General features: G+C 37.9%; 2 protein-coding genes across 6 annotated transcripts in view; both read left to right on the forward strand.

The window, feature by feature from the left end:
* The first annotated feature begins 2,614 nt into the window (after window positions 1–2,614).
* Window positions 2,615–13,237, forward strand: slc13a1 (solute carrier family 13 member 1). 2 transcript variants are annotated; one of them, XM_017484606.3, is made up of 15 exons: window positions 2,615–2,723; window positions 5,996–6,124; window positions 6,254–6,390; window positions 6,678–6,868; window positions 6,957–6,996; window positions 7,108–7,168; window positions 7,333–7,493; window positions 7,610–7,729; window positions 7,961–8,059; window positions 8,374–8,475; window positions 8,756–8,850; window positions 8,954–9,048; window positions 11,007–11,168; window positions 11,284–11,421; window positions 11,533–13,237. In XM_017484606.3, exons 1-15 carry the CDS (start codon window positions 2,622–2,624, stop codon window positions 11,674–11,676), a joined length of 1,776 nt encoding a protein of 591 aa, XP_017340095.1. In that variant the 5' UTR covers window positions 2,615–2,621; the 3' UTR covers window positions 11,677–13,237. The 2 variants fall into 2 exon arrangements, with proteins under 2 accessions (XP_017340095.1, XP_017340096.1); XM_017484607.3 differs by lacking the exon at window positions 11,007–11,168.
* A 6,039-nt stretch (window positions 13,238–19,276) lies between these two features.
* cadps2 (Ca++-dependent secretion activator 2) overlaps window positions 19,277–26,471 on the forward strand; it is a 138,472-nt gene continuing 131,277 nt past the window's right edge. For 2 of the 4 annotated variants that reach the window (XM_017485067.3, XM_053685932.1), the window contains exon 1: window positions 19,278–19,799. In XM_017485067.3, the coding sequence (XP_017340556.1) occupies window positions 19,473–19,799 (327 nt within the window). In that variant the 5' untranslated portion in view covers window positions 19,278–19,472. Of the gene's footprint in view, window positions 19,800–26,471 lie in introns of all 4 variants that reach the window. The other 2 variants (XM_017485062.3, XM_017485066.3) reach the window with 2 other exon arrangements.

Raw genomic sequence — 26,471 nt, forward strand, 5'->3', positions numbered from 1 at the left:
ACATTCTTCTTTTGTCAAAGATTTTCTTAAAGGTTATACAAAAAACTGTGGAAGACATTTCGCTAAAAAGTCTTAATTTTCCCTATGTATAGAGACTTTTGGGATACCCTGTATATACCATTCAATAACATTAAAACCACCTGCCTAATACTGTGTAGGTCTCCCTTTTGTCTTCAAAACAGCTCTGACCCGTAGAGGCATGGACTCCATAAGACCTCTGAAGGTGTGCTGTGGTCTCTGGCACAAAGGTGTTAGCAGCAGATCCTTTAAGTCCTGTAAGTTGTGAGGTGGGGCCTCCATGGATTGGACTTCTTGGTCCAACACATCCCACAGATGCTCAATTGGATTGAGATCTGGGAAATTTGGAGGCCAAGTCAACATCTTGAACTCTTTGTCATGTCTATTAGAGAATGTGATAGCCATGAAGGGGTGTACTTGGTCTGCCACAATGTTTAGGTAGGTGGTACGTATCAAAGTAACATACACATGAATTCCAGGACTCAGGGTTTCCCAGCAGAGCATTGCTCAGAGAATCACACTGCCTCCACTTGCTTGCCTTCTTTCCATAGTGCATCCTGGTGCTATCACTTCCACATGTAAACAAGGTACACGCACCTGGCCGTCCACATTATGTAAAAGAAAACGTGATTCATCAGACCAGGCCACCATCTTCCATTGCTCCATGGTCCAGTTCTAATGCTCATGTGCTAACATTGTTGCAGAACAAGTGCACTCCTTCATAGCAACGGTATTCAGTAATGGCAGTGCTCTCTTTCAGCAGGATAATGCGCCTTGCCACACTGCAAAAATAGTTCAGGAATGGTTTGACGAACATGACAAAGAGTTCAGGGTGTTGACTTGGTCTCCAAATTCCCAAGATCTCAAGCCAATCGAACATCTGTGGGATGTGCTCGACAAACAAGTCAAATCCATGGAAACCCCACCTCACAACCTACAGGACTTAAAGGATCTGCTGCTAACGTCATGGTTCCAAAGACCATAGTACACCTTCAGAGGTCTTGTGGAGTCACACCTCGATGTTTCAGAGCTGTTTTGGTGGCAAAAAACATGGGGGGCCTACATAATATTAGGTTTTAATGTTATGGCTGATAGATGTGTATTCACAGCTTGATCTAAGTTGCCACCACTTTGGCTCAGTTTATCTTGGCAGTAGTGAGGCATTGATTGGCAGTGAGACTGGAAAATTTATCAAATTAACATTGGTCTCTTAGGTGTTCTGGAATTTTTATTATTGAATATTAATGCTGTTACACACATTGACAGCAGAGAAAGTGACTTGAGTGCTTCATAGTTGTGAAACTATAATCTCAAAATTGCTTGAGTGCAGCTTTACTAGTATTTGAATTTCAATGAAAGTCAGTTGGTTACTTATTGCCCACAATAGTGTGCCTGTGAAAGGGTTCATATTTATTCTACATTGGATCCATAAACATCAAAAAGGGGTTTAAATATAGAAAGCTTAAAGAAGCCACTCATAAAGAGTACGGTCAAGCTTTTATGGTCAAGGTTTTCAATCTCTTCAGTTATGAAGACTTGAAAAACTAAGGAATGATTCTTCATTCCTTCTGTTAGGGTGATCAAATGCATGAACATTAAGCTATATGTACAGTAAAAACTTTTTTGCTCATGGAATAAATAACCTTTTTTCCTTTGCATCTTGTAGAGACAAGTACTTACATTTATTTACATTATATGTGTATTTATATTTTACATATGATTAAGATGGATGACAATCCAATTTTACTTTATAGACTTTGAACTTTGTTATCGTTATTTGTTGATTATTTGGTCTTGATAGCACCATAGGCAATATGATAATCTATTTCCATATCAAGACTTGAAAGGGTGTCATAAAGTTAGACATCAGTTATGTCCATTCAGGACAACTGTCCCAGTTTTCCAAGAGCTGCTTCTGATCCCAGCATTCATCATGTATCGTTATGTCTTAGTAATGGGTTGTGTTTTCTAGGTGATATTGTTATTCTTTAACAGTGCCTCAGGAGCACTGTGATCTTTCCTTTAGGGGAAAAACATGCCAATACCAGGTTTTATTTGTGGGACAAGTGGTCTGAGAGTACAGTTGGTTCCCAGAAGAGAGCAGAAACCAACTTATTAAGCAATTTAGTGCTTCTTCATGTATACAGAAACCATCCAATTCTAGTTTGTACAGGATCTAGAATGCATTAGATTTTGTATCTCTTGCTCTAAAATTCCTATTTGTTTGCATAATTGGTCAATGTGAATCATTTATATAATTTTTGCCTGTTAAGAGGTTTAAAATTTAATACCCACACAGTGACAAGTATTTGTTTTGCTTTATAAGTCAATTCTTCTCAGAACTCAAATCTTGTGTCCATCCCTCACAATGAGTGTCACTGAGGTCATACCAGCTCGAGGAACGCCGTGGGATTCTACGAATGTTAAAGCTTAATCTTTTGAATCATTTCTTTGGTGGGATCCATCCACTGCAGGTAGCTCACAGGCCAGTAACAGCATGAATATGGGTCAAAGGTGGTACATGGGCAAAGATCAGTCACTGGTAGCTTATTTAAGTCACTTGATGCGATAGAGTCACTGAGTTTACACCATTCAGCTCAAAGATGAGGGCTTGTATTGGGGCAGCATGGAGCTTTCGCAGTCTGTTCATCATCATTCTAACACCACTATTAATGCTACCGCTTCCCCTTTTCATCAACACAAAGGTGAGTGTATGCAAACATGCAAAAGTTTATGTGCTTAGAATATAAAATCAAACAGTGGATAAAAATTTGCAGTAATGTGGTGGAATAAAAATGGACAAAACTGAAAGATGTAACAATTTGTGCAAGATTCAAAATAACTCCTCTGAGACCACGTTTGTTTTATTCAAAAAACATAAAACATAAGAAAAGTAAGAACTTTAACCTCTCTTATACTTACTGTGAGAAATCACTTTGAGAAAGCATCAATATTTAAGTTTAATGTAGAACAAATAGACCAAAAATGGACTCTCACTTCATAGATTTAAGCTGTAGTGGCACAAATACAAAATGTGACTTGATAGATTTCAGTAATGTAGCATTACGAACATAGAATGCTAAGAATATCCTACAAATGTGATTAGAGATACCTCTGTGTTCCAACAAGTGGTAATAAATGAATGTTCTAGTAATTATTTAAACTATATGATCAAAAGTATGTGGACACCTGATTATCTAATCTGACCATATGTGGGCCTTCCTTAAAATGTTGCCACAAAGTTGGAAGCATGCAATGAATTAAGCTCATAAATATGAGTTAAGAATGCATTTTTAACTCTTGTGTGTCCTTATGGACATTTTTGTCTTTTTTGTTTTTGTTTTTGTTTTTTTACATATAATTTTGTCTGCGTTAATGCAAACAGCATAAATTTTGCAAAAGGTGTGTATTTTTATTGGAATTTTAATATTAATATATATGACCTTAAGGACAAAAATGTCCTCACTGAAACCCATTCAAACTGCAATATTTAATCCCCATGACGTTTCAGCATAAAATCATGCATTCTGTGTTAATAGGCTTTTATTTTGTTGACAAAGTTTCAAAACATTGAATTCTTTAAAAAAAATTCTGAAATGTGTAGTATTTTCTCAAGTTTAGCCTCTGGGGAAAAGTCATGCTTTTTCTTTTTTCTGACTCTGCTGTATTATAGAGCACTGCAGATCAGCTAGCGCTATATATATATATATATATATATATATATATATATATATATATATATATATATATATATATATATATATATATATATATATATATAGTATTTAAATACATGCTTTTCCTTTTTTTCTGACTCTGCTGTATTACAGAGCACTGCAGACCAACTGAATAAATGATGCAGCTATAACTGTGTGGGTGGGTGTGTTTGTATGGATTTCAGAGTTTTGGTTTGTGTGTGTACTTAAAATTTTATGTGTGTGAACAGTTTGAAAGAAAGAAATTATATTGCACTGGAAATCATAAATCCCACCCCATGTATATGAGTCAAAGAAGGTTACTGAGCTTTTGTTTGGTCATTATGATCAGAACTGATGCTAGTAAAAAATACAAAATCGATGTCAGTGAAAGTGGAAAAAATAATATATAATATTTCTATGACAGTTTTTGGACATTTTAAAGACATTTTTAAGACATTTTTGTCTTCCATGGACCTATGTGTAACTTTTTTAACTGATGCACAAGGGTTAAAGCTGGAGCTTTAAGATTTCCCTTCACCGGAACTAAGTAGCTGCGCCCAAACGTGCTCCACATGACAATACACCTGTACACTAAAAGTGGTCCATAAAGACATAGTTTTCCAAAGTTGGAGTGGAGCACAGAGCCCTGACCTCAACCCCACTGAACACCTTTGAGAATAACTGGAATGCTGAATGCTAATAGGCCTTCACGCCCATCATCAATGCCTTACCTCAAGAATTATCTTGTGGCTTAATGAACAAATCCCAACAACAACACTCCAAAATCTAGTGGAAAGCCTAGGAGTGGCGGTTACTACAACAGCAATGGGCAGACAAAATCTGGAATGGGATGTTCAGCAAGCATATGACTGTGATTCGGCAGATGTCCACATACTTTGTTGATATAGTGTCCTTAACCTTTGACTTTTACTATATTTTTATGGATTTATGGGTGTAACACGCAGAATTTAGTTAATTATCTGTAGACGTCCTGCCACTTTTGTAACTTGTGTTAACTTGTGATAAAAGAAAAGCTAAAAGAATACCTGAATGCTATAATATTGCAACATCAAATTCCACATGTATTGAAATACTTTCTATGCAAATGTTGCACATGTCACACATTTATGTTACTAAATAAAAAATAAATGAAAAATCACCTTGTTTGGGGAACAATGTGGTTGGTGGTTAGTGGTTAGCATGTTTGCCTTGCAGCTCTGAGGTTGGGGGTTCAAACGGGCGGCTGTGGATCAGGTGGTAGAGCGGGTTGTCCACAAATCGTAGGGTTGACGGTTTGATTCCCAGCTCACATGACTCCACATACCGAAATGTCCTTGGGGAAGACAATGAACCCCAAGTTGCTCCTGTTGGCAAGTTAGTGCCTTGCATGGCAGCTCTGCTACCGTGTGTGTGTGTGAATGAGACACAGTGTAAAGCACTTTGGATAAAAGCGCTATATAAATGCAGGCCATTTACCAAATCCTGCCTCCACCTTGTGCGCACGTCACTTGCATGTTTTCCTCATGCTTCAGGGGTTTCCTCTGAGTACTACAGTTTCCTCCCCCAGTGCACAGTCTGTAGTGTGTGAATGTGTGTGCGATTGTGCCCTGGGATGGGTTAGCACTCTGTTCAGGATGTCCCCCACCTCCTGCCCCGAGTTCCCTGAGATAGGCTCCAGGCTCCCCTGCAGTAGGGAAAATGGATGGATCACCCTTTTTGCCATTAAATACTAAATAATGGCTATGATTCCATGCCAAATAGAAAAGCAAACACACCAGGGGAAAACATGAAATGCAATATACAGACACAGTGTTGCTTTTCATTTGTGACATGAGGACAATGTGTCACACCGAAAAGTAATTCTCCAATTACAAAACACCCCTGAGGGCGTCTTAGAGCTGTGATTGGACAGTGATTGCATTTCAGTGTGGCATGACTGCAGTTATGAAAGTGAAATGCAATGCATTGATGAATTACATTCATAGCATTTAATTAAAAAACAATACCTGCTGACTGTTTTTAAGTGAAGAGATAAGAGCACAACACAAGAACAATGAAGGGTTTGCTTTTCAGTATGGCACGTTGTCCTCATGTCACAGTTAAAATGCTGTCTTCACATTTTTCCCTCAGTGTGCTTTTCTATCTGGCACAGAATCTTCTCCATAAAATATAATCCCTTGGTAGTGCTGCCTCAAGCATGTAGTACAGAATAATATTTAAGTTGGATGATTTCACAGCTTCAGTGTACATACACTAAATATTCATGTAACGTCCTTCAGGAGGCTCAATGTGCATTTACGCTGGTGCTGATGGCGGTGTTCTGGATGACCGAGGCATTGCCTTTGTCTATCACAGCTCTTCTTCCAGCACTTTTCTTTCCTCTCTTCGGCATTATGAAGTCCTCAGTGGTAAGCTTCAATCTAAATTCAGGACAAAATTGATTGATGTCACTTTTTATATTGCATGTGTTTGCAACATTATTAGATGTCACTACTGTACTGAGGGCACTGTCAAAGTTAGCTTCTGTTTGTACACAGGTTGCACCAATGTATTTTAAAGATTTCCACTTACTCCTGCTTGGGGTTATCTGTCTCGCAACCTCAATTGAGAAGTGGGGTCTGCACCGCCGTATTGCTCTCAGGCTTGTCACAATGGTTGGAGTAAACCCTGGCATGTGGGTCTTATTTATCTTTCTCATTCTCTTTTATTTTTTCTTGCTGTGCTTTTTCTTCACACATTTTACATATATTGGATTCAAGGAAACCTTTTCATGAGGTATTTTAATGCAAAACATCTGACTTTCATATTCAGAAACTAATTTAAAACCTTACATTACCAAGGAAAGCATATTATGATATGAACATTTTTTGAAGAATTTTGAATCTGAAGCATTCAGAATGTTTATTAAAGGAATTTTTATCATTGACCAACATCAGAATATATCTAATGCATTTACTGCAGGTTGATGCTGGGCTTCATGGTAGGCTGTGCTTTCCTCTCCATGTGGCTGAGCAACACATCCACAGTGGCCATGGTGATGCCGATAGCAGAGGCCGTGATGCAGCAGGTCATGAGTGCAGAGGGCCAGGTCAGCAGCCAGCAGGATAAGTCACTGAAAGGCATCTGCAATCCTGCACTCCAGCTGGAAGGAGGTCAGTCACATAAACCACTCAACTCCAACAATGATCAAACATAGCTAGTTTTCATATTTTCAAAATCTCACAATGTTTGATTTCATAGATGCAGAGAAACAGTGTGAAAAAGCCAAAGATGAGAACAGGTGACCAGGATGAACTCTTTTTTTTATTATAAGTAACTTATTTCCTTGTATGATATCCTTTACTAATGCTCATAAAACTTGTTGTTTTGGGTTTTTTTTAATCACATACAGCACAGGGGTAGTGTTCAAGGATGTTGTTATTACTGTCCCCGAGGAGGATCATTCCACAGAGGTGAATCACAAACACACACACTTATGGGTTTATGAGTGTAATCAGTATGGTGTTTTTCTGACTCACCAGCACATGGTTTCACTGATTTCACTTTAGTAAAGTCACATTTTGTAACTCCATTGTAAATGTTGTTAAAAATATCTTTTTCTTTATTTATCCCTCAGGCTCTGCCAAGCTCTCCATTACACTCAAACTACAGAACACATCAAGATCAAATGATGTGTAAAAGTTTGTCTCTGGCCATTGCCTACTCTGCAAACATTGGTGGACTGGCAACTCTGCCAGGAACATCTTCAAATCTTATCTTTGCTGAATATATGCATCAGTAAGTTTTAGAACTGCAACTCAGACCTGTGTGGGGTTTTGTATTTGACTGAATTTATTCATCAGAAGGAAATATTGAAATTGTATGGTTTTAAGTATTAATGGTTACTTTTACAGATTTTACCCAGAATGCAAGTCCATCAATTTTGGAAACTGGTTTATTTTCTCTCTGCCCGTCTGCATTATTGTCCTGTGTTTGTCTTGGATATGGATACATTGGCTGTTTTTGGGCTCTAAGTGAGTGTTCATTATGTTTTAAATGCGCTTGGCCCATTCATACCTTTCATATGTACTTACACATATATTACACACACACACACACACACACACACACTTACTTTTTTCTCTTAGTGGAATAAAGAATTATCGGATATGAAACAACTGACAAACCAAATTTAATTTACTCCTCATTAACTTAAATTTCAAGTTTATGTTGCATATGAATAGTCTCTTTTTCTTCCTCCTCAGTTTCTGCTCCGCGCTGTCCTCCAGAAGCAGACGTTCTGAGCGAGAGATTGCAGCAGCCAAGCATATCAGAGATCAGTACAATGCACTGGGGAGCATGAGGTCAGGCACTGCAAATAATTATGCTTGTTAGTATGTGTTAAGTGTCCTAATAAGTGTTAAATGTTAGTGTAAAAATATGTAAAAACTGTTTTTACTTACTATAATTATGAGATTAAGTTTTATAAATGATTGTATATACTGTACTGTACCTAACAGCCATATTAAAGTAAGTTCTACTTCAACAATTTAATGGAGCATAAACTAATGTTATCGATAATGAGTTTGAAATTTGTGCATTTGTGTATATGAAATTAGACATAGGAGAATTAGTTTTTTAACGTTCTCTCATTTATTATCCATTCCCCCCTCACTAGTCGACAGGAGATGATCACCCTTGTTGTTTTCATCCTGATGGCAGTGCTCTGGTTTGTGAGAGAGCCGGGCTTCATGCCAGGTTGGGCATCTCTGTTTCCTGAGTGAGTGCACTGAGATCATACTAACTCGCTGTGCATCATCTTCTAACCTTAACATAGACACTCTGGAAAAACACAAGGTTTCAATATGATCTAATTATAATTTTCAAGAGATTCAGTGTAAGATATCTTTAACGGTTTAATAAAAACAATTACCATTCTCTCACTGATTACAAAATATTTTATGACTATTAATGTAACAAAACAGACTCCAAAAATAGTGATTATAAAATAAAAATCATCTCATTTAATCCTATTAGTGATGTCTCGTCTCTCTCTGTAGCTATCCAGGATATGCAACTGACGCCACTGTGGCTCTCCTTCTGGGCATGTTGTTCTTCATCATCCCTGCTAAGACGCCCACTGTAGATAATTATGGTACATCCTTAACCAACCTCATCATCCTGAAATATATATATATATATAGACATGCATTCATATATATGTGCTTGCTAACAAGTTTCCCTCACTTTTCTCATAGATGCTATGATATCATGGAAGGAATTCCAAGCCTGTATGCCGTGGGAGATCTGTCTGCTTGTGGGAGGTGGTTTTGCATTAGCAGAGGGCACCAAGGTAAAGTTTTCTGCAATGAACACAAATCTGTTCACAAATCTGTTTATGCACACACACACACACACACACACACACACATTCCTGGGAATTTCACACACTAGAATTTACACAGAATGGTGCAAAAAACAACGAGTGAGCAACAGTTCTGAGGCTGGAAATGCCTTGTTAATGAGAGAGGTCAGAGGAAAATGGCCAGATTGGTTTGAGCTGCCAGGAAGGATATAATAATCATATAATCACTCTTTACTTAACTGTGGTGAGCAGAAAAACACCTGAGAATGCACAAAACATTGGATCTTGAGGTGCATGGGCTACAACAGCAGAAGACCACACTGGGTTCCACTCCTGTCAACCACGAACAGGAATCTGAGGCTATCATGGGCACAGAGTCAGCCAAACTGGACAGTTGAAGATTAGAAAGAAAAAAAAAATCACCTGTTTTATTTTTTTTTTTTTAACCAGTCTTCAATTGTCCAGTTTTGTTGAGTCTGTGCCCATGATAGCCTCAGATTCTGGTTCTTGGTTGACAGGAGTGGAACCTGATATAGTCTTCTGATGTTATAACTCTTCCATCTCAAGGTTTGATGTGTTGTGCCTTCTGAGATACTTTTCTGCTCACCACAGTTGTACAGTGTGCTTATTTGAGTTACTATAGACTTCCTGTCAGTCCAGACCAGTTTGGTCATTCTCCTCTCATCTCTCTCATCATTTTGTGTAAACTCTATAAACTGTTGTGTGTGAAAATCCCAGGAGAAAAGCAGTTTCTGAAATACTCAGCACATCAAGCACCAACAACCATGGTTAAAATCAGATAAGATAACTGTGCAGGTGTTCCTAATAAAGTGGATGGTGAGTGTATATACACAGTGGACAAGCATGCAGCAGCAAATGTTTCTCACAGAAAGGTTCCATCAGTCTAGTGCCCACAATTCCATCTTTTCACTCTTTGCATAAGTGTTATTAAAATGATAGTTCTGATTCAGCATAAAAGTGCTACGAAGCATCCACTTTTCCTCCATCAGAGCAGTACACAACTCTTTCTGTTTTTGTTCTCTCAGCATAAGAGGTTGAAAATAAATGCCTTTGCCTCTTATTATTCTTTGTTCGTAGTGGGTTTGGGTTATGGACTGAGAGCGCACTAAGCACTGTATGCTTTTGATCCAGCAATCCAAATGTCATTGCAAGTTTAGCACTGAACATCCTCAAAGGGATATGGCTGACAGCCATGCTGGACGGTGCAACTTTAGACACTAATAGTACTATAAGGTTCCTTCTGGAGTAAGAATTAGTGGGAGAAAGAGCCTTATTATTTTAATGACTTGTAATGAATTTTAGTGTTTGGACATGTGGTTACTCAAGGCAATGTTTGGGCTAGGCCAGTGGTGTCCGATCTTATCTGCAAAGTGTCAGATACGATTCGTCATCTCTAGTCTAAGCTCAAGGTTCTCAACAAGAGGTCCAGAACCACAAGGGGTTCATAAAGCATAAATTTAGTTACAGTGGTGAAAATCACAACCCACCATTATCAAAGTAGTTATATTTAATATTGAGTTCTTACAGCTATTTGCATATTTCACTGGTCAGTTAAATTAAAAAGAGCTTCATTCAGACTTCAATAACTTAAAAACAGTAGCTCTGTAAATAATGTCAACTTTAACCTAATGACAATTTTAATAATAAAAAAATCTTTCCTGAGCAACACTAATACATCATCAAAGTTATGTTCTACACATTTACATAATGAGTATAAAATCTGCATAGTCTATTTATGTTCACAAAATAATCTGTACTGCGTGGATAACTGGATTTTGTTTTTATAGTTAAAGGCGTTTGGTGGCAACAGTCTTAAGACCTCCTGGTCTAAGCAATTGTTCTTTGCTTGTTTCCTTGTCTTTATTGAAACAAACACTGACCCTTTTTTTTTTTTTTTTTTGCCCATTCTCTTATTCAACCCACAGGTATCTGGTTTATCCACTTGGGTTGCAGAACTGATGAGTCCATTGGGGAATCTCCCTGTATTGGTCATTGTCACTATTGCTTGTCTGATTGTCACGTCCATTACGGAAGTGGCTAGTAATCCAGCCACCATCACCATCTTCCTGCCCATACTCGCGCCATTAGTATGTTAACTTTAGATACAATAGGAAAGCATTGATGTGCTTTTTACATGGAAATCAGCATGATTTTCCACATTCATATTAATAATACTGAGTATTATGTGTATGTCATTATCAGGCTGAAGCCATCAACGTCAACCCCCTCTACATGCTAATACCAGCAACTCTTAGTGTGTCATTTTCCTTCTTGCTTCCTGTTTCCAATCCTCCAAATGCCATTGTCTTTGCATATGGGCATGTAAAAATCATGGATATGGTGAGTCCTTATCAATATAAGTTAAATATTCAACTTGATTGAGTCTTAATCAATGTGTAATCTCAGAGTCCATGTAATAATATTTGGTTTGTGGTTGCTTAATCTGTCCAGGTCAAAGCAGGACTGGGCTTGAACGTCATTGGTGTCCTTTCAGTGCTCTTAGCTATCAGTACATGGGGAAGACCAATCTTTGTTCTGGATACTTATCCAGACTGGGCTCCTACCTATGGCATGACAAACGCAACTGGGTTCTAAACTGCTACAGTGTCTAATCTAAATAAGGATGCAAAGCTTACAGTATCTTAGTATCTTGATTAATGTGCTCCATTTCTCCCTGTTCTGTGGGTAGTAAATGTAAAACGGCACTATTGTATGTATATAACTTTAATTCAACAGTAAAAGTATCCATATTTTGTAACAGTGTTCCATATGTACTCTGAAGAGGTTTGTGTAAATGAGCTGAATGGATGTTGTATAGCTATTTTGTATTGGAGATACTATAATAACTACTTTTAAAAAAATACTAGTTTTATTTTTATATGCACCTTTTATACATGCAGCTCATATCTTAACAAAGTGGGGGGGGGGGATTATTGTATATTGTAAAGTGCTATACAAGTGCTCATTTAAATCCACAGGATTGTTCAAATTAATTTAAATGAATAAAAAGGGGACACATCTAAAAGCAGGAATTTGGGGTTCACTAGATAGTCTAGACAAGATAAAATAAAAAGATAGGGGTCAGATTTTAGGCTCACCCATTTGGATCTAAAATTCCAGATTTTTGAGGGAGTACCAAGGAGCTGCTAAAACTGCTAATTATATATGATTCATAGCAAAATCCCCTAGGCTGAATGAACGCTTACATTGTTTAAAAATAACAACAATAACACTGGAAATTTTGCTGTTACCTTCCTGTTCCATATAGAACAGTTTCAGAAGAACTACATCTGTTTTAAAATGAATTAAGAAATACTGTTATCTATACACTTAACTGCAGGATTTTCATTCCAGAAGAATGTCAACTGAAATGATTCCTGTAAACATCCATGTTGTCTTTGTTAATATACATTTGTCTGTTTGAAAAAATAGAAGGTAAATTAGAGATTTGTTGAAGATTTGTTGTGTAAGGATTTGATCAGTTAGTTATTCATTAAGTGATCTAGAAACATTCTTAGTGAGCATTGTACTTTAACTATTTGTATTCATATAAGAACTGTGACAACAGGTAACTTTGCCTGGGCATGTATTGAATGAGTACGTTTTATCCTTTTAAAACTTACAACTTATTTGTGCCAGATTATTGGACTCCAAAACGCTAATGTTTTAAAGTTTACTTGAACATTTGCATACAAATGTACTGTAGCTTTATTTCTAATCTACATGACATATCTATTTGGCAACTGTAAAGGAGATCTAGGGAAAGATGACAAATAGTTATCTGTATCCAACTTCCTTATTGTGCTTTTTCATACTGACCTTCTCAGCCTGTTGTGACTCCTACCAGGAAAAAAGAAGGAGAATGAATGAATAAATGTAATGTCTTGATTACACGATAACCCTCTAATTACCCTCCCAAAAAGGTGTGATCATAAAGTATGACTAAAATTTAGCCAGTTTAATAAATTTAGGCAGTTGAATCGCGCTGTCCTGCTGTTCTCAAGTTACTGTGAAATATTTTACTATATACTGCTATTTAGTAACAGTTTAATGTATCACTCATTAGTGCCTATGTAAATGCTTGTTTTCATGTATGGTTTTCATGTACATTCCATTTTAAGCGCACAATAAAAACCTACAGTCCCCTACAAAAGTATTGGAAAAGTGTGGGCGATTCTGTTGTTTTTGTTATACACTGCAGACATTTTTGGTTTTGAGATCAATAGATGGATATGAGACAATAGATCAGAATTTCAGCTTTCACGTCCTCAATCAAGAACAGGTGTGTGTGATTGGGTGTGAGTGGGGTCATGTGATGTGCAGGGTCTGATGGGTAGTTTAGTCCAGCACTTATTTTGGTGCTAACATGATTCTATGGTATATGTTAAAAAAAATAATAATAAATAAATAAAATTTGTTAAATTATTACAAATATAATACAATACAGCTCTTCTTGTGCTTATACCAAGAGGAGTGTTTCATATAAGACATATGATTAACTAGATCAGAAATGGTAAAATGAGTAATTACAGAATAGCAGCGATCCTCTACAAAACACAACCAGTATGAAACAGACTGATCAAGATGAAACTGATGATGTCCATGCCTCTGGATTAATTAGAAGCTGAGAGTGGGAGAAAGTATACACTGATTTGATGGTAGAGGTGAGAGTGATCTGAAAGCCGTGAAATGTCAGGTCAGTCTCAACAGTATGAGAGAACGAGAAGGTATACAGACACATGCCATCTATCCAACTTCACTTAGGATGTTGTAGCTAACAGGTACATACAGTATGGGTCATACACATCTGCAACAAAGTTGGAGCATATAAGACGAATGAGAAGTGACTGGTGAGGCCAAGCAAGCAATACAAAACTCACCATAAAGATAGTAAAAGAAAGATCTGGATATAGATAAGTGGTGGGTGTCTGGCCTCAAGTGCTTACAAGGTCATCATCCAAAGCAGGGATTAGTTACCAGAGGGAAAAAAACAACACAAAATATAACTGATCTGATAAAAAGAAAAGCAACCACTGAATACAGACAAAGGAACAATTAAGTGTTACAGAAAATTGTGTTTGTTTGTCTGTGTGTGTGTGTAAATGGTGCACTTACCAAAAAGATACACTGTTATAATATACTGTTTACTTGGTAATGAGTTCTTCCTTATTAGTGTTAGTTTGTAATGGTAAAAATACCAAGTTGATTACTTAAAACTGCAATAAAGGAACCATTTTTGTATGTAAAAAAAAAAATACATCAATTATTTCCAGTAGTAAAGGTTCGTCAAGATCCAAAGCACAATTATCAGCTTAAATAGCTGTAAAAACTTTGGGGAAGAAATAAAAAAAACAACAACTTTGAAGCAAAAATACTCAAAAGGGCCTGCAGGAGTCACACGTGAGTCCCTTGAAACAAGATCAGCTGATAAACAGGTGGAATCAAGGGTGGCTCCTGCTTGGTTGAACCTACACACACACACACACACACACACACACACACACACACACACACACACACACACACACAGTTCCTTTTAACCAAATAAATAATCAAATAATTAAAATTGGCCTACATTACAAAATGTATTTCATGTAAAAGTGAAGTTAAAGGTTTGTTGGTGTTGCATGATGGTGTCGGTCCCATTACCCCTCAATATTTAATTTACAGTTTTTTCTGTTCCTAGTTAACATTATTTCACCATAAATTACATTTATGGTAGATCAAGAAACAAGCCAATTATCCAAAACCTGAGGCAAATAAACAGAAAAATACTTTGGAAAAGACTTATGAAAGATTTGACCCTCATGGCCCGCTCAGAAAAGCAGAATTGAGGGAGAAGATCAAAAACCTGGCCCAGGTATAGAAAAGAGGTTGAGTGCAGCTATAGTTGTAAAGGGTGGTAAAGGGTGTAGATTTCTCATGGATATCTTGTCATGGATGGCAGCTCACCACCAGAAACGAAATCCCAGTAAGAGTGAGCTGAGAGATGTCCCTTGTGATGTATTCAGATGTCAAGCTCTTGTCATCTCCCTGGAGAACACACCACCTGACAACACACACAACCTTGGTGTATTTCTGGACAACTTCATCTTTTTTCCTCATATTGCTAGCCTGACATCACAAGGATGTTCCTTCCTTTTATCTCTCTGGAGGCCACTCAGGTGCTTGTTCAGTCCTTTGTCATCTTGAGATCTTGACTACTGCAACTGACCCATAATGCAGCTACAATGGTGGTTGAAAGTTTGTGAACCCTTTAGAAATGTCTGTATTTCTGCATAAATATGACCTAAAACATCATCAGATTTTCACACAAATCCTAAAAGTAGATAAAAGAGAACCCAATTACATAAACGAGACAAAAATATTCTACTCAGTCATTTATTTATTGAGGAAAATGATCCAATATTACATATCTGTGAGTGGCAAAAGTATGTGAACCTCTAGGATTAGCAGTTAATTTGAAGGTAAAATTAGTCAGGTGTTCTCAATTAATGGGATGACAATCAGGCATGAGTGAGTGCCCGGTTTTATTTAAAGAACAGGGATCTATCAAAGTCTGATCTTCACAACACATGTTTGTGGAAATGTATTCTGGCACGAACAAAGGAGATTTCTTAGGACCTTGGAAAAAGAGTCGGCGGCGGCGGCGGCGGCGGCGGTTGTTGGTTATTGATGAAATCAGTAGAATCTCTAATATAAGATGGTAACATGTGAACAAACGGTTTTTTAAAAAATCCACATACTGGGATAGGGGAGATAAAGGGAATTCGTCTGTGCCACAATTGGACATCCTGGAGGATCAATACACCTTTTGTTAATATTGGGAAGAGCGTAAAACACAGGCCTAATCGGATGTTGACGATACAAGAAGTCAAACCTTGAGTGGGATATCCAAGCTTGTGTTTTTGCATTATTTAAAAAGGACAATACCTCAGACTGATAAGTACTAGTAGAATCATTTGGAAGCTTCTTAAAAAACTTCATATATTGTAATTGGGAAAGAATTTCTCGCTGATATTTAGTTGTATCCTGGACTACTATCGTCCCTCCTTCATCCACAGGTTTTATAATAATATTCGGATCATTGATCATTTCGGTTAAAGCTTTTTTCTCATTCAACAAAATATTAATTACCACCTCTTTTGAGAAGCTCCGACTCCACGGTGGTTAATGATTTCTCTGAGGCCCTTGAACCTCTTTGGCATATTTTCTTTTTCCTTGTTGTCCCATAAAGGAGCTTGCATGCCCAAAAAGGAGGTAAAAACTTGTGCACAAGAATTGTTATCCAGGGTAAACTCACTTTCAGTAGCATCACTCTGACCATTATAATTAAGTGAACCAGTGCGTCTCGCCCGATTAGGAAATGGTGATTTTGCTCCAGATGCTCCACGTCCAGGTACACTGGTCTCATGAGTTTCACTGCCACTGATGTAGGAAGTAGTAACTACTGGTGTAATGTCCCAAGGATATACCTCATTCCGAAGATAGTCATCCGTATCACATTTTCATTTCTTTAATTTGATCTTCAAATTATCCCGAGTCTTCTCTGTGGATGACTTAATTGAGAAAAGAATAGAGTCAAAATCAATTTGCGGTTTAGATTTAATCTTCTCTTCCAGTAAAACAGTCTTTTTCATGAATTTCCTTAAAATCAATGGATACTTGCTCCACAATTAGAAGCATAAGATCCAAAGAGCACTTGTTGAGAATCTCGCTCCATCTCTTTAAGAACAATTTGTTGTGTTTGTACAATGTCAGAGGTTTAGGGATTCTCAGACCTCGTGGAATTCTCTTATTCCTCCAATATTCACTCAATGTAGAGCCATGCATCTTGAGACGTGTTTCCTAAATTGAAATCGGTGTTCGTCATGTGCCAGATTAAAATCAATGTTCGTTTTGGGGAAAAGAATCTTTTCAGCGTCTTCTGATAAAATTGCCAATGTATTGGCGCAATTGTCTGTAAAATTGTTAATCTCTTGAAATGAAGTCATGTTTTTTGGGTTGCAAGCCACGTGGTGCGTAGGAAACAACTCTCCCAGTCAAAAAGACAAAGGAGCATGAAACACTTGACACTCTAATCAATTACTGTCAGCTACAAAGACAAACTGATTAGCTGGTGTTTTTCTTCAGTTCACAAGAATATGTGTTGAAAACAGTAGCTCCAAAACTAGTTGTAGTTTTGGAGTTGGGTTAGGGTTAGGGTTCAAGCCCAGGGTCCCCTTCCACCCTAAGTCCACCCCTGGTCTCCAGAGTGCTCACATGTGCTATGTGTTTACAAACCAATGGGATTGTTCAGCTAAGATCAGTATCAGGTTTTGGTGAAAGCATTTTTACCCAAAATGTAGTAATAAATAATTAAAGCTCACAATTTATTGAAGTAAACATATTAGCCCCCAAAGAAAGTTCTTTTGGATTGTGTTAATTACGAATATTGGACCTTATTTATGAAACTGGATACAAATAGATTAATTCATAAATTGTTTGTAGGAGCATTTACACAAGAAATTTGTTATTCTAATTTTGGTGAAAATCCTGTTAATTTGGGGGGAACAATTGTATCCTGGAAGACTTCCTTAGTTGGTGTACAGTTATTTGTAAGGAGAGTCATAAATGTAAATACGCCTGCCGTATATTCAAATAATACAACTGGTGATTAGTGGCTAATTTAATGAAATTGCGCACACAAATTTAAGGACAATTTTGTTGTTGTTTCATATTAATTGAATTCATTAAAGAAATATTAAATAATGGGAAAAAAAACTAAAAGAAAACAAGTGGGCACATCGAATACATCAGGCTTCTTTACGACACACGCCCTCCTGCTTTTCCAACATGGCACTGGGGAGGATGCATTGCGGCACAAGAGGCTGAACTGTGTGGGAGGCTGAAGAGCGTGTCAGCAATCCAATAAACATAGCGGTTTCCCTGTGCAATGTGCTTGGTGTCCATGATCATGAGTCCATTGTAGAGACCTTTTTCTATTTTCATGTCAATCCATTTTCTTTCACCTCACTTAAATTATACCTAAATACCCTTTTCTGTAATTTTTCTCCAAATTTGAGCCTTTTGGGAGGCTGGCACGCAACTAAATAATGTTTTTTATTGGTGTAGCCATGAGTTAAAATAACTTCCACTTCTGCCTCTTAGAAATTTGTGATTCAGCACTCTGTGAAATTTGCCTTTTATGGAGTTTCACTGGTGTCAATAAATACAAATGAGCTTTGTTGTGTATGTGGTGTGTACTGTACAGATGATCAACATACGTATGTGAGTACACTGAAAATTTCGACTTAAAAAATGTTTCATTTTTTGACCCATTAATAACAAATAATAAATAAATGCAAACAATTTAGCATCCACAATGAAGTCAGAGAAGTTTGTCTGAAGGTTGTGCACAATATTAACCCCACATTTTGTGGATTGTCACTCTGTCTCTGAATTTTGGTTAGACCTTTCAATTTTCTTTGCAAAGAAATCGAACGCTAAATTTAATTCAAAGTTATGTGATATGATATACTATTTCTCAGATAAATATTCTGATATTAAGTACATTTGGAATATTATCATATTAATGGGTAAATATTATATCATAACATAATATGATATGATCCCCAAATGGGAGGGCACAGTTGCTTAGTGGTTAGCATGTTTGCCTCACACCAACAGGGTTAGGGGCTCGATTCCTGCCTCCGCCCTGTGTGCACTGAGTTTGCATGTTCTCCCTGTGCTTCAGGGGTTTCCTCCCTTAGTCCAAAGATATGCGTTGTACGCTTTTTGGTAACGCCAAATTGTCTGTCGTGTGTGTGAGTGTGTCCTGTGATGGGTTGGCACCCCATCCAGGGTGTCTCCCGCCTTGTCCCCCGAGTCTCCTGAGATAGACTCCAGGTTCCCCAACAACCCTGAGGAGTATAAGCGGTATGGAAAATGGATGGATGGATCCCTATGTGTAATCTTTTAATAGACTTTGCCTAAAACCTGGTCTATTTTTGTGACATGAAAGTCTTGACAGATTATACCTGTGTTGGCCTTTTTTTGGAACTCGGAACGTGCCATGTGTTTGTACATTGATCAGTGTTGCATTAAAAACACAGTGTCGACAGAACAGGTAGTGTTTGTGCTCGTGCTCCTTTAAGAGCGGGTTCTCTCACGTGCTGCAGCGCCACAGGTTTGCTACCTGTCTCTGCGTAACTGCAGTGTGCTCGCGCGCTGCGCTCAGAAACGCGCGGAAACGCGAGTAGAGCGGAACGGTTCCCGGTGTAGCCCCGCCCCCTGAGCCGTGCTCACACGTTTCCACAGCGCTATCAAGTGGACTCGCGTCTGAAAGGCGGAGAGAATCAAAAGACGCTCGCTCTGCTTGTCCGTGAGTTCTCCAAACCCGGGTGTCGACCATGCTGGACCCGTCCTCCAGTGAAGAATCCGAGGCCGAACTTCCACCAGAGGACGAAACGGTGGTCAAAACTCTGTGTGAAAAACTCCCGGAAAAGAAACCCAAGTCGGAAAAAAACGAAAAGAGCTCAGGAGCTGTGCGGACGCACCAGACCAAGAAAGCAGTTCCTCCTCCTGAAGACCAGCAGAAGAAAGACGAGCAGGAAACACTTCAGAGAGAAGAAGCGGAGAGGAAAACCAAACTGCAGATTTATGTGTTTGTCCTGAGGTGCATAGCTTATCCCTTCAACGCCAAACAGCCGACAGACATGGCACGGAGACAGCAGAAGGTGAGTGAGTGAGTGAGTGAGTGTCCGTGTAGCACAAGTGAAAATAAACACCTGTTACTCTCGGCGCATTTTCTCATCTCTACAACTCCAGTTCAAAACAATAACACAACTAACTGCAGGGGTCTACCACAGCTTACTCCTTCTCTACACACAGCGCAGGTTTATACTTAAATAAATGAGCTTTAATCTTCCGATTTTATGATGTACACTCAGAAAACTAAAGGGCACTAAACTAGACATTTGTTTGTAAACAAGCTTACCTTTTAAGAGCAAAAGCTTTAAAAGGACACTACTGCATATGCACCTTTCTGAGTAGCGACAAGGAAAGGTACAGCTTAGTATCCTTTTCCTCTGAAAGTTTAGTAAAGGAGAAGGGAGAAGTACAACTTTATATTTAAACTCTAGTAAGTTCTAGACCTTTAGGGCTGTTTCCTACAGTTTCTAGCGGCTTTCAGAGTTCATGGTTTCTCACCTTGCATCCCCTTCTTGTTCATTTCAAGCTATAAGAATTAGTGCCATTACTGTTGGTTTTTTTTTTTTTTTTTTTTTTTTTTTTTAAACAAACAAACAACAACAACAAAAAAAACTAAGCAACCACGACAGTTAGGTAGCAAAATAACACTCTCATTAACATACTGCAAATAATAGAAATAGAGGCGCTATAATAAAGGGCAGCTCCAGCTGTATGAGTGTGACATTTAAACCAGTATTGACTTTAAAAGTGTCTAATTGCATACACCTGTGCGCCTCAAAGAAAGACTTTACGGATTTGCTGTTTCATGTGACCTTTCACAGAAAAGAAGATACTCATTTAGATGGTACAGATATATAGCAGTTTGTCAGTGCTGTCATTAGGTTACCTACATGAGGCAAGTATTTTGGGACGATAACACACAATGTTAATCCTTTGCACAGGGGTGGGGCAAATTATTTGTCTATAAAAACATACAGACTAACTGTGCATTTTGCTTGTAGTGCTATATGGAACCAGGGTCTGATTATAATACAATAACAGTGCACAACACACCTTTTATTGAACATCAGTGTAGTTTGTTTTGACCCCACAGGCTTCATTTAGCATTTTACTCCTCAGGCAGCTAATAACAACAACAAAAAAAAACATCAGTTCACAGAATTCGATAGCACTAATTCTAAAGTCGATCGATCCATCCATTATATATGTCATTATAGATGTGACATTCTTGAAGAAATCCTTCATACACTATAGCACTCACACAGCTGGGTAATTAACTGCTTTGGGACAACTCATTCATTCATCTACAGTAACCACTTTATCCTGGTCAGAGTTGTGGTGGGAACATTGGGCATGAAGTGGGAATATACCCAGAATGGGATGCCAGTCCATCACAGAGCACCATTCACATACACGTGGTCCCAGAAAGGAGCAGATTAGGGTAGGCAGTCCATCTCCTCTAGAGACCTAGATGGAAATCCATTGGGACCTGGGGAGAACTCCAGATAGACAGTTCCATAAGCTCAGGAGAGAACCAGGGGCCCTGTAGGTTTGAGGGAACAACACTTCACACTGCACCATCACGCTGCTCTTAAGTGGAAACTGATATAGGATATATGAATTTAGAATAAACCAAGAATGGTAAACATAAATATTGACTCGAACGGCACTTTCGTTCCGACGCAACCCGCTTTATTTTTCCATGTTACATTTGACATTTGCATTGAATTGCCCGACTTGCCCTAGTTACATTTTTACATTTTGAAATACAAATGTTTTAAGAGGGTCTGGATAAAGTTTGTGTAATGCACTTGCACTATTGTCTAAAAGTGGTGCCAGGCTATGTTATATGTCCAGAGGAATGATATTGTATGAAACAGGCTGTCTCAGCACAACCTGCTGGCTTCTTTATGCTGGGGTTCTGCTTGTTCTTTGCTGACTTGGATATTAATTATAGCCTCTTTGCATGTACTGCATTACTGTATGACACTGGCATACTGCTGCTGTTTTATTCAATGCTGATATTTCTGTGTGAAAATGCTACCGTCCAACTTTTAAATCTATGTAGTGTACAATTGAAGATGGTTTCTTCAAACTCAACATTAGTACATTTGATTCATTCAACCCGTGCAGGGACTTTTATGGCAGATACCCCACATAAATGGATTTTTAAAAATGCACGTGTATGTGTTGATACGGTGAAGTGTTCTGTATGGAAATGTTTATTTGACATTTTTGGAAGGAGTCTCTGGCTTTATAACAGGCATTCTAAAAAAAAAAAAAAAAAAAAAAGTCTTACAACAGAGGTCTTTACGCTTTCTCTGTAGCATAACAGCAGTATTTTAATGTTGTATATGTATATACAGTCTGTAATGTAAGTGATAATGTTAACTAACTTGTTCCTGGAAATTCCACAGCATTGAAATGTAATTATAAACAGATAAAATGTATGTTTTGATACTTTCATAAAGAAAAAAATGAAATTGAGGAGTAAAATATTTTCAGGTGTGCTGTTTTTGGAAAATAATCAACACTCCTATCTGTTGGGCCACTCCAAACCACCCTATTGGTGATTATTTTCTATAGGAAATGCTTACCCTTTCTCTTTCTAGAATTCCTTTATTTTAAAAAGTGATGACACAGCCCAACTAAAGAACACAGCCGAGCAATCTGATTTATTTTTCAAATCCAGTTTGTTTGATTCTATTATGCTTTGGGGTTGTGTCATTGCCAGAGGTACAGAAACATTGTGCAGGTAGATGGAAGAATAATTTACACTAAGTATCAGCAGATTCTGCGGGCGAATGTGCTCCAAAACATATCTCCAAAACCATTCATTAAAATTCATCAAAGAAGAATAGAATATCCCCTAGCTGGCTACAAAAAGTGTTTGCAAATGGTCATATTTGCCAAAGGGTCTAATGACTTAGTAGGGTGTCCAAACGTTTTCACATGCCACGATTTATTTATTTATTTCCTTATTTTTTAAGTTAATCATATAAAGTAACTGTGCATTAATGTTGGCAGAAAATGATATTTTGTAAAAATCGTTTGCTGCAATGTTTCTTTTCATTTCAAAAATCAACAAAATATGTAATCTGGCCATGGGTGACCAAAACTTTTGCATACAACTGTGTATATATAAATAAACTGACCTCAAGACATGATGCTGTTGTTTAGTTTGGGGAGGTTAAATGAAATCTAATGCTCAATAAGATTTATGTAATCACAGCTTTGAGTTTGTGAAGACTGGACTAACAGGAAGCTGCACTTGCTTATATCCATGTTTGTAATCTGAGTCGGCAAACCGTGTTGAAATGTTACAGAAGCTTTATTTTTTAATTTTCAGAACTGTCAAAGTGAACTGACTTTTTATATTAAAGAGCAACAGGATACAGCTTGTACTGTTACTACATTGTCTGTTTTGTCTAGTTATTCTAAATTATGTTACTGAAATATTCTTGTGTATTATACACTTTAAAAATTTTTTAAATTATTTTTTACAGAAATGTTTATTGTTTTAATTGAGAAAATATATTCCAAATGCCCTGCGACGGATTGGCACTCTGTCCAGGGTGTACCCCGCCCTGTGTCCAATTCTCCCTGGGATAGGCTCTAGGTTCCCTGTGACCCAATAGGATAAGCGGTATAGAAGATGGATGGATATTCCTAATGAACAAAAAAAAAAACCCAATTATTTGATTTATTTCCTATACACTGAAGACATTTGGGTTTGAGATCAAATCATTGTCTATGGGAGAAAAGCAAGTCATTCTAAAACTGTGAAAAGAGGGAAACTTGATCTGAGCCATTGCACAAGCATTTGGCATAGCCAATACGACAATTTGGAATGTCATGAAAAAGAAAGAAACCATTGGTGTGTTTCAACAACCAGAACAGGTCAGCCAAGGAAACCAACAACAGTCGATGACAAACATTGTGAGAGCTGTGAAGAAAAACCCAACAATAGTGAGTGACATCACCAACAATCTCCACAGGGCAGGGGTGAAGGTATCACAATTCACCTTTTGAAGAAGACTTTGAGAACAAAAATATAAAGGCGATACCACAAGTTTCAAACCACTCATCAGCAGTAAGATTAAGGCGGCCAGATTCGAATATGCAAAGAAATACAGAGATGAGCCACAAAAGTTCTGAAACCAAGATTAACCTCTACCAAGGGATGGAAAGGTCGAAGTGTGGAGAAAGAAAGGATCTGCTCACGATCCAAAACATACAAGCTCATCAGTCAAGCATGGTGGATGTAGTGTCATGGCTTGGGCTTGCATGGCTGCTTCTAGAACAGGCTCAGTAATCGTTACTGATGATGTAAGTCATGATGGTAGTCACAGAATGAATTTAGTAGTCTACAGAAACATTCTGTTTGCCAATTTACAAAGAAATGCATCCAGTGTAATTTGCAGCAAGACAGTGACCCTAAACACACTACCAGCACAACAATGTAGTTCATCAGGGGGAAAAAGTGGAAAGTTTTAGGCCAAGTCAATCACCAGACTTTAACCCAGCACTCATTTCACCTCCTGAAAAGGAGACTGAAGGGAGAAACCCCCCAAAACAAACAACAGCTGAAAGAAGCTGTGGTACAAGCCTGGAAAAGCACCACAAAAGAAGTATGCAGCAGTTTGTTGGTCAGTGGGTCACTGGCTTGATGTGGTTATTGCAAGCAAGGGATATGTGGCCAAATATTAAGTGTTATTTACTTTAATTGACTTTAAGACTATCTGTTCCAATATTTTGCTCACCTAAAAATCTGGTAGTCTGTACCAAAGATGCCAGGTTCTAGGCTGTTTAACATATCTAGATGTAAATATAAGGAAGTGTAAGCTAAAATTCTGATCTATTGTTTCATATTCATCTTTTGATCTCAAACCCAAAAGTTTTCTGTGTACAGCAAAAGCAAAAGAAGTGGCCTTGCCATTTCAGTACTTTCCGAGGGGACTGTATAAATGATTTAAACATATTAGAACATCCATTAGTAGATTCATATATACGTATAATGTGCCTTGCAGCCAACATATTACATATTAGTCTTGCAATTATAAAAAATTAATCAACTTTTTTTTTTACCAGTCAGATTTGAGAATTTGTATTTAGGAGTACTCAAAAGTGTGACTGGTAGGTACATGGATGAGTGCATTAATAGATATAGGAAAAAGAGCAAATAATGGAAATTCTGGGCAATGGATTAACATTATGTTGCCGTAGCGCTTATTCTCTCCTGATAATGTCTCTGAAGCAGCATGCATTTGGGCCCCTGGAACATTTGGGCTATCAGCTCTGGTGTTCTCACGTTGTACATAGAATACATTATTTACATCTGGCTTGAATCTTCATTTATGCTAAACGTGTTTAATTGCAAGGTGACTTTGTATTGCACTACAATTGAAGATTGACTGCACTGTATTTTGTCAGTATTTTTATTTTCTCTGTTAACTATTGAGTTGGTCTAGTACAAGTAGTTGATATTAAGGCAGTTTTGGTTCAGTGGTTAAGGCTCTGTGCTGATCAGAAGGGTGTCTGGACAGTTTTGTGTTTACATTTAGAAGGATTTTGATGTGTGCTTAGATGAGTAATGTTAGCCCACTTCTCGGCTTCTAGTTAACTTCTAATGAACTAGCTCACTAGGATCAGAAACAAGATTTCACTATCAGTCGCTCTATTGTGACTGTTATATTCTCTGTGATTTTACACTATATGGCCAAAAGTATGTGCGATGTCAATGATGACATGGTTTGCCAATTTTGATGCAGGAGAACACTAATGGCCTGAGCCCTCACCTTAACCTAACTAAACACCTTGAGGATTACTGACTGCACCCCAGGCCTCCGCGCCTGTCAGCAGTCAGTACTTTTACATGGACAACATTATCACGTGCATTACAGCCATGTACAAACCTTAATTAAACTATTAACGTCATGTGAGTTTTCACCGCATTTTGCAACAGGACACGTTCACACACGGCAGTGCTTAACCGTTTGCCGAGCACGGCTTCGTCAGAAAGCACGTACTTACCTACTATATAGTAGGTACATATAGTAGGTAAGTATGCGGTTTCAGACACAGCCCACGGCTTCAAGCAGTCATCTATTTGCACGTATAGCATGACAAATAATTAACTGCACTTGAAGATTTCGTAAAAATTTAAAATGAAACAACTAAAACTGTATACGGTACCATAACGAAGACTAACTGTATGTTGATAAGTGAAATTCTGGAGGGAACGTCGGATGGCGACGTAGTGACGTGTGCCGTTAATCGATCTATGTTCTATAACATGTAAAACGGGAACACGAACGGAATATTCTAAAAGCAACTCATGTAAACACCTTAATCACAATATTGTCTTATTCGGAATAAGCTCAATAATTAGATTACTGTTGTCTATGTCAATGTAGTCACTGTCTGACCTCACTAATGCTCTTGTGGCTGAATGATCATAAATCCCAACAGCCACACGCCAAAACCTAGAGGATAGCCTTCCCAGAAGAGTGGAGGTTATTATAACAGCATGGGTGATACCAACTGTATGTTAATGCCCATGGTTTTGGCCATAAGGGTTAATTACGAGTAGCCAAGTTTTAACAACTCATATGCAGTGTTCCTGACTTATTTATATAAAGAAATATGTCATCAGTCTCTGTCTGCAATAGGAGAATATGAAATTGGCACTGTGGTAA

This window comes from Ictalurus punctatus, chromosome 14, assembly GCF_001660625.3.
Source record: "Ictalurus punctatus breed USDA103 chromosome 14, Coco_2.0, whole genome shotgun sequence".
NCBI lineage: Eukaryota > Metazoa > Chordata > Actinopteri > Siluriformes > Ictaluridae > Ictalurus > Ictalurus punctatus.

Bases quoted from the DNA above. Each gene is read 5' to 3' on its own strand.
- slc13a1 (XM_017484606.3), top strand. From the start codon at position 2,622: ATGAGGGCTTGTATTGGGGCAGCATGGAGCTTTCGCAGTCTGTTCATC. The intron at 6,869-6,956 runs GTCAGTCACATA...TTGATTTCATAG, and splicing joins TGCACTCCAGCTGGAAGGAG to ATGCAGAGAAACAGTGTGAA. The intron at 7,730-7,960 runs GTGAGTGTTCAT...CTTCCTCCTCAG, and splicing joins TGGCTGTTTTTGGGCTCTAA to TTTCTGCTCCGCGCTGTCCT.